General features: G+C 34.7%; 1 protein-coding gene across 1 annotated transcript; it reads left to right on the top strand.

Moving 5' to 3' along the window:
* Positions 1-1,943: 1,943 nt before the first annotated feature.
* Positions 1,944-9,060, top strand: LOC144435876 (uncharacterized). Its single transcript, XM_078124515.1, has 8 exons — positions 1,944-2,106; positions 2,922-3,160; positions 3,754-3,817; positions 4,071-4,201; positions 5,939-6,057; positions 6,255-6,387; positions 8,247-8,343; positions 8,932-9,060. The coding sequence occupies exons 1-8, from the start codon at positions 2,028-2,030 to the stop codon at positions 8,982-8,984; spliced, it is 915 nt and encodes a 304-aa protein (XP_077980641.1). The 5' UTR covers positions 1,944-2,027; the 3' UTR covers positions 8,985-9,060.
* The last annotated feature ends 514 nt before the right edge of the window (positions 9,061-9,574 follow it).

Genomic DNA, 9,574 nt, shown 5'->3' with positions numbered 1-9,574 from the left:
CTTTGAAAGCACATAAAATCTACTCTTGTTTAATAAATATTCCATTGTGGCAAATGCTTGAGGATTTTTCATTATTATTTTTTTCGATATCAATATATCATAAAGTAACAAAACCCTATTATCACTAGTAATGACCAAAATATACACGACGACACAATTAATTCATGAAAGTTGCAGTTCATTTTTTAAACAAGAGTTGCAAAATAAGAAGGCAATTTTTTCAAGTCATATATATATATGAATCTGAATGATAAACACAAGACTATTATTATAATTAAAAAAAAATAATTGAATCTAGTGTACATAAATTTTTAATCAAATTGTTTTTGAGATATTATCTTGTTTATAGATATCAACCCTTAGAATAGAAGCCATAAGCCAAATGGTATCTTTTCGCTCAAGTAGTGAAAAGTGAAGTAGTAAATGTACAATATATAGATATATAAGGTATTTAGCGAGAGCAACATAACTGCCAGCACTTTTTCATGCCTGTACTAAACGGCTATCATGGTAATTAAAAAGAGTGTATACAATCTTGTCAGGTTAATTATTCCTTACTTTTTGAGTGTTTTTTTCAGGATTGGCTACCTGACTACTATAAAGGTCGTTTGTTAAAAACATGAAAGTCCCAAACATTGACATATTCGTTAATTTCATAGAGTAAAAGATGACTAAACTAAAACATCTTGTTCAATTTATGTCGTCTTTTCGATTTGGAAGTTTCTACCTAAATATATATATGATAGAGATATTTCAAATGTAGTTTCATCGACAAAGAGCAACCAAATGAATTACATTGTCAATCACTGATAACAAAACTACTTACCCATTATTAAATTGGCTCACACGAAGCTAGTAGTGAAGCAATGTATTGCTTCCATTCATAGTTCTCAGACAGTTCTAAGGGAACAGAAGAGCACGGTGTTAACCACACCCTGATACTCAATCTGATTTTACATATGTCCGTCAGGGTAGGGCCTCGCATTAGATATCAGATGATACATATTGATTTCAAGACACCAGCATTCGTGGATGCCTCGCAGCATGTATGTGTATCATTTGAGCTTATATCGTGAAATTGTATATAGCACTTGCAACTGTTCCACGGGAAATCGTAGAAGTATAAGTAGGGTATTTCAAACCACTTGGATATGATTGACATTGCTCCCAAAATATACATATTGAAGATTAATTCTATTGTTTGTTATTATAATGCCAGCCCTGACTGTTTTTAAGTGCTTGATATAAGGGTCACTGTACTTTATTCTGTGACAAGATGACACAATGCAACTCATGGCATGCAATAGCGAGAAGTCATTTCTAACAAATAACTGTTGCTTAAAGGTGGCCATGGTGCAGAGTTGTGACGCCATACCATATGTATTGGGTGTATCAAGAGACAGAGTTTATGTTATATTTGAATGTATATTTTATAGCTATTTGTTTATAGTTTATTTTATGCACATACATTTTTTTGTTTAAGAGCTCGCACAGTGCCCGCAAGCGGCAGCATAGCGACTCAATGACTAGTACGCATGCACGTCCTATATGCTATGCGATGTTTTTTGGTGGTTTTACACAAGGATGTACGATGTGCAATCTCCATGCCAAGGGTGCTATCTATGATATCATTGTGAGGCAGCCACTCACAAATGAATCTACCCAGCTGTGCGAGCTTAGGGGCTTTGGCCTAGTTATGATATTAAATGTATCAAATGTATGGACATTTAAGTACAGGAGCGTGGCTCGTGATTTTGTTTAGTTGAAAACAATGTGACCCCCTCCTTTATTCACTTGGTAAAAATGATGACCCCCCCCCCCCCATCCCCTTCTTTGCGTCCCAAATTAAGGTGCCCCCCCCCCCGGCCGTAAAAACTGATCGCTCCCTTAGCACGCCAGACTAAAAATCACCCTGACACTGAGGGCGCTGTTCCATGAACGGAAGTAGCAGACAGAATTCGTACCTGACTTATCACTTGACGAGTTCGACTTTTGACGTGGATTCCGCTCCATATTCATACACCAAGATGGCAAATGGCAGTTCACGAAGCTGGTCGACACATATGTTGGAAGTGGTCAAATGGTGCAATTCTTTTGATTTCCCAGGTTAGATAGTATTTTCAAATGCTGATTGTATATGTGATTGAAATGCAGTACTTTTGGCTCGTCGTGTTGTTTCTGAACAGTCGCTAAATAATGTTTACGTTTTCGTATCAAGTTGTCGGTCCGCCCACATATTCTATATACAATACAACTATTATTACAACTATTTGTATCTATTAAATAATGTATGGTCTATCTAATGATCGAAAACCGTTCAAAAACAACTGCGCTGGCGAAGTGTTCAGGGAGTTACTTTTTGTTGTCAATAATGTGTCGATCTTTCAGATTCCAGTGGGATTTCACACACGCGATTATGCATGACCTTGACCGCATTCGTGCATTTTTTCATCGCATACAATACATTCATTGCTTAATGTACTATTGTGTGTCTACATAGTAGTTAGTACACAATAAATTCGAATTTTGATAGGAAATGTATAGGATTGTTGTGACCTTATACAGTTAAATTTTAGATACAAAACTTTTCATAACTAAAGGTATATGTATACATAATGGAGTGGGGGGGGGGAGTAACTTGCCTTTCACTGTGTCAACAGTAACATGTCAGGTTTGTAGCCTTACTGTCACTGCCAGTGTTGATAAAGACTGCCATCAGAATTATTTGTCAAAAACGCCTAGTCTGAACAAAATGCAAATGAGAAGCCCTAACACACTAAATGATTCACCAGACCAAAATGAAAATTGGCTTTTTATCTATACTACATAATATATGCGATTTGCTAGTTGCACCTCATTCTAAGAGACAAAGTGTTACTTATGAATGAATGTATAACTTCTATAAAAAAAATATTATGCAGGTTCTGTAAAAGACCAGTGCATACCTTTCCATATAGACGGTCAACAAGTGGGGGTAATATCACCAGATGTAACAGCACAGCTAAAGAAATTCCCCGAAGTCTTTCTTATAACAGAAAAAGTTGTAACATTATCCCCTGAACTGCGAACTTATCAAGAAAGATCTGCCAAGGTACATCATGTTCTTGAAACTCTTCGAGAACAAAGTGTATTTATTGCTTTGAAAGGTTGGAGAAATGAGGTGAGTTGACCAGCTTGACAAACATTAATAGAATCTTTTTCTTTTGTTACATCAATGCAAATATAATGTACATATATGTTGACTTTCATAGTTGTCTGCTCAGTCATGAAAAGACTTATAATTTATCACTGAATCACATTTTCTAGTGATGCAGTAGAGCTGTAATGTAAATGGATAAAAAACATGTCAGTAGATAAATTATGCCCTCTGAGGCTCTGTAGTGCTAGTGATGGGAGTCGAACAGTGATATAAATGGGTGAAAGACTTTTTAATGGGTCCTTCCAATGAATCATGTATGTACACACCTTCTGGTGATGCAGAAGGGCTGTAATGTAAATGGATGAAAAACATGTCAATAGACCTTTTTGATAAATTACGCCCTCTGATGCTCTGTAGTGCTAGTGATGGGAGTTGAGTAGTGATATAAATGGGATGAAAGACATTTCAATGGACCCTTCCTTTGAATCATGGTAGCTGATGGAAATATAGAAAAATGGTTGAAATTTTCCATGTTGATACATTGGTAAAAGTTTACTGTTTATTTCTCTTGTTTTGTATTTCTTTGTAAAAAGTGATCTTGCTTTGTTTTCTAGAATTACAGAGTCCAAGAATCATTCAAAAGTACACCCCTCATGGAGATAGAAAGATCAGCTGCAAGTAGGTTCATATTTCTAATTCCAAAGATGTATATGTGGATGCTAAACACGCACTTATTTTGTTAATTTGCTTCATAGTTATGTTAGAAACTACACCACATTTCTTTGTAAGTAATTTCATTTTGTGGTAATTATTCTGATTGTCAACAAGTTTTCAAAAATTGGAAATTAATTTTTTTTTCTTTTAAAAAATCAAATTCTAAGCCAAGATGTGATCACAGGCTATACTTATTATAATCATTGTCTCCTGTCAGGTCTGTTTGGTATTATGCAATATGGAGTTCACATCAATGGTTTCTGTAACCATCCAGATAAAGGACTGTGTCTATGGATAGCAAGAAGATCACCAACGAAACAGACCTTCCCTGGAAAACTGGATAATATTGTAAGTTTCTAATCAGGTTCTAATCTCACATTGTTTAGCTTTTACGCAACTGCAGTCCACACTCTTAATGAAGTAAATTAAGTTATCTGATAGCGCAGCAATCTTGAGTTAGGAGTCCTCTACACTATGTTATTTCTGCTATTATGTTGCTTTTGTAAACTTTTCAATGCATGCAAAATCAATACACATTTCATTGTATATGTACCATTATATTATATCATGCTACTGTATGTGCCATTCTGATTGGATAATAACGGCTGGCAGTGGTAAAATGGGCCCCTAAACTAGCATATGAATAGTACATACAAGCTGAATGTGGATACCAAAGGGGGGGGGGGGGGGGGGGGGGGAGAGGGGGGGGTTGACTATTAGGAAATAAATAAATAAACAATATGTAATATATCAAACCCAGCTGATTTACTGTCTCGAGCTTTCTCCGATTCAACTGATTCAACGCCGAGACATCTATTTTTAGCAGTGTACAAGATTGTATTGTACTTATGCAAATATCCAAACAAACATGTTACTTTCTTTGACCTCTTGCCCCGTTTTCTTTGTTGCTAGTTTTCAACGCGTTTTCGTTATGCATTATATGATGTAAATAAAGTAATTTATCAATGCAATGCAATGCAGTGTATGGTTTGTGTTCATGCAGTGTGTGTGTGTGGGCGACATGAACATATCCACTCATCAAAATATGCTCGTTCCCGACGATCTATTACCGACGATCTTTTTCTGTATGTGCGAATTCGCCTTTTCAGGCATATAAATAACCACAGAATCACATTTAGAAGAAATAGACACATATTTTGATATAATATAATAGCAATAACCCCCGCCGAAGGCGGGTATACACTCAAATTTGGTACAATTCGCTCGATATAGCACTCGCCATTCGGCTCGTGCTATATTGTACCAAAATCTCGTGTATACCCGCCTTCGGCGGGGGTTATTGCTTAAGTATATATATGTGTGTGTGTCTGTGTGTGTATGTATGTGTATATACATGTATACATTATATACATGTATACATTTTATATATATATATATATATATATATTTATATATTTATATATAATATTTAAATATATTTATATGTATATGGCAATAAAACAGTCATATTCAAGTTGATCAATATCAGATGATTTAATAAGAGTTGAACAAAGATAAATGTAATATAAATTTTGCATGCATAAATTTGTCTTTGTTTGAAGAAAAAAAAAATACTACAATAACTATGTGAATTAGAAATTCAACCAAAACACACATTATAATAAGCTGAGAGCTTTCACTTTCAAAGTGTCAGTCTATTTTGTTCACTGTAAGATAAATGGCGCTGTGTACCGGTATTTTGATCATGGACTCTGGTATCAATCTTCAATGAACATGTTATCTCTAGTTAGTCATATTTTGAAGTCAAACATTACATGATACTAGAAACATATTAAATAAATTTGAAGCATTTTTCATGTCAACAATTGAAGTAAATCAATTTTTTGTCTAGGTATTGACATACTAAGGCTATTTACTTGTAATATCCCTGTACATCAAGAATAAAAGATTGAAAGATTGAAAGTTTCTTTACTCTCATCGGATCGTAGACTAAAAGTTTCACTGTGTTTTGGTCAGAGGTATAGGGTTAAAGGAATGGGAACCCAGCTCACTTTAATGATGAATATTAAATTTTGCATTATATATGACATAAATTGCATCATACCTGCCTCTTTCCCATACAAGGCTGCAGGAGGTCTCCCAGCAGGTGTGCCAATACTTGAATGTCTAGTGCAAGAATGTGGAGAGGAAGCAAGTATTCCTGAGTGCATTGCCAGGACAGCAGTCCCTACAGGCACTGTCAGGTAAGTGGCAGACATACAACCCGCGAAAAAAACACTGTTGCTTTTGCTTGCACATGGTTGGCAGGAATGAGACAATTAAGTTTCATGCAAAGACATACAATGTAATTTGTGTTGGTAACTTATCAAAGCATAAGCACCACAGAAGCCAGGATATAAAAAAAGGGCATTTTTGTTATATACTTTTTTTTCCTTTTCAGTTGTTGCTATGTAGATGAAAGAGGAATCAGTCCAGAAGTAGACTTTGTCTATGATTTAGAATTACCAGTAGATTTTCAACCCAAGATATGTGACGGTGAAGTGAGTGAATTTCACTTCTGTACTGTTGAACAGGTAAAGACACTACACTATGACGCAATTAGTGAGAAACCAGGGTTATATTTTCAGCACAACTGAACTATAAAGGTTCGTGTTAAGCTGTCTGTCTCTCTGTCTCTCTGTCTCTCTGTCTGTAACTGTGTGTAAATACCTTGAAGTCAAAATGATATCCCATTTATCATACCATACAGAAATACTTGCATGGTATGCAGTTGAGCTTCAATGCCATTGACACTAGTTAATATATTAAAATGATAATTAATAAGTACATGGAGTGATATGGGAATTGTTTAGCAGTGCTGTTTGGGGAGGGGGGGACCCTCCATACACATCAAATTCGCAGTATAATCCTGTTAGAGTACCACTCCTAACCAATTTAAGAGATTTAACAGCCAGTGACAATTTTAGGATAAACATCTTAGTTGTTTCGTCCTTGTAACATACATTTGCCCCAACAATGTCTTGTTATTGAATCAAGTAAACCATACTAGCCAATCAGATTTCTAGATTAAACCAGTACTGAGTCAGACTATCCAATCAGATCTCTAGATTAAACCAATATTGAGCCATACTATCCAATCAGATCTCTAGATTACACCAGTATTGAGCCATACTAGCCAATCAGATTTCTAGATTAAACCAGTATTGAGCCATACTAGCCAATCAGATTTCTAGATTAAACCAGTATTGAGCCATACGAGCCAATCAGATTTCTAGATTAAACCAGTATTGAGCCATACTAGCCAATCAGATTTCTAGATTAAACCAGTATTGAGCCATACTAGCCAATCAGATTTCTAGATTAAACCAGTATTGAGCCATACTATCCAATCAGATCTCTAGATTAAACCAGTATTGAGCCATACTAGCCAATCAGATTTCTAGATTAAACCAGTATTGAGCCATACTAGCCAATCAGATTTCTAGATTAAACCAGTATTGAGCCATACTCGCCAATCAGATTTCTAGATTAAACCAGTATTGAGCCATACTATCCAATCAGATCTCTAGATTAAACCAGTATTGAGCCATACTAGCCAATCAGATTTCTAGATTAAACCAGTATTGAGCCATACTAGCCAATCAGATTTCTAGATTAAACCAGTATTGAGCCATACTAGCCAATCAGATCTAGATTAAACCAGTATTGAGCCATACTAGCCAATCAGATCTCTAGATTAAACCAGTATTGAGCCATACTAGCCAATCAGATCTCTAGATTACACCAGTATTGAGCCATACTAGCCAATCAGATTTCTAGATTAAACCAGTATTGAGCCATACTAGCCAATCAGATTTCTAGATTAAACCAGTATTGAGCCATACTAGCCAATCAGATCTCTAGATTAAACCAGTATTGAGCCATACTAGCCAATCAGATCTCTAGATTAAACCAGTATTGAGCCATACTAGCCAATCAGATCTCTAGATTAAACCAGTATTGAGCCATACTAGCCAATCAGATCTCTAGATTAAACCTGTATTGAGCCATACTAGCCAATCAGATCTCTAGATTAAACCAGTATTGAGCCATACTAGCCAATCAGATCTCTAGATTAAACCAGTATTGAGCCATGCTAGCCAATCAGATTTCTAGATTAAACCAGTATTGAGCCATACTAGCCAATCAGATTTCTAGATTAAACCAGTATTGAACCATACTAGCCAATCAGATTTCTAGATTAAACCAGTATTGAACCATACTAGCCAATCAGATTTCTAGATTAAACCAGTATTGAACCATACTAGCCAATCAGATTTCTAGATTAAACCAGTATTGAACCATACTAGCCAATCAGATCTCTAGATTTGCACCATCAATATACTGGTATGATTTAATAATAAATAACATATTCATATTTCATACACTACAGATAATGGAAAAGCTTGTTAGTGGTGACTTCAAACCTAATTCTGCTCTTGTAACCCTAAACTTCTTAATGAGAAGAGGAATTCTTCTTCCAGATTCAGGTATGCATTTTCTATTTTGTTCAGGATATCAAGTCCTTTTGCTTGTCAAGTTTGTAGGCATAGTTACCCCAGTTGTTATTAAAATATTTTAGCAAGATTAATGATAGTAGTCTAAAGCTATCACTAAGGTACTATGTACTTATTTTTGTTCAGTTTTAACATGGAAGATGCATACTAATTTAAAAACAATTTAAGTATATGTATATAATATAATATAATTAGTATATGAGAGGGGATTAATGAGTAAATACATGAATTAATTAATTAATTAATTAATTAATTAATTAATTAATGAGAAAGATTGGATGAATAAATGAATGAATGAATGAATAAACGAATGAATGAATGAATGAATAAACAAATAAATGAATGAATGAATGAATGAATGAATGAATGAAAGAAGTCATATACCAACTAAAGTTGTTAAAATGACTTTCACCATCTTATAAACAGCCTTGAATCTCTTTAATGGTAACTTCAAAGTAATTACCTCATTGACCTATAGGTATAGGTCCATTCTCCTCTATAAAGTCATCTTTCTTACATGCATGATCTCTGACTTGACTTTACAATTTTTTTATTCTACAGAACCAAACTACCAACTGTTTATGGAAGGAATGCATAGGGAAATACACTTCTAATGCTGGGCTATGACATCATGTGTGTGTGTGTATGATATCAGTGAATATATCATCAAACCAAGCATTCATGTATAACACATGAACTGTAGTGTACATATACAGTACGGAAGTGGAAAGGCTGGCTTGAAAAATAGATGAATCTCGTTTTATATCAACAACTGAGAGAATACCAGCAGATGATTCATAATTGCCTAAAAGACATGCATTGGCATGAATATTTTACCAATGTTTAGAGTAAAGCATTTTAACTTCCTTTTAAAACATAATAAACTCATCTCATCTCACTTTAACATCTAAATAACACTATGTTAGAAGTTAGAAGTTTTACATGCCAATGTATCTACACACACACACACATACACACACACACACACACACTTACACACACACACACACACACACACACACACAAAGTTTTAAAAGTGTAACAGTAATAGCTTTATCTTTTAACAAATGAAAATAATAATAACTAATATTCAAATAGAACAGAACTGACCTAACAATTAGGGCATCCATACTTTTAATAATTCTGCCTTACATCGATGGGTCAGTCTGTTGGTCGATTAAAAATTAAAAAATGTTTTTAAAAA

The sequence above is a fragment of the Glandiceps talaboti genome, chromosome 5, assembly GCF_964340395.1.
Source record: "Glandiceps talaboti chromosome 5, keGlaTala1.1, whole genome shotgun sequence".
NCBI lineage: Eukaryota > Metazoa > Hemichordata > Enteropneusta > Spengelidae > Glandiceps > Glandiceps talaboti.
The sequence above is the reverse complement of the archived record's forward strand: the minus strand, read 5'-3'. Positions and strand labels throughout refer to the sequence as shown.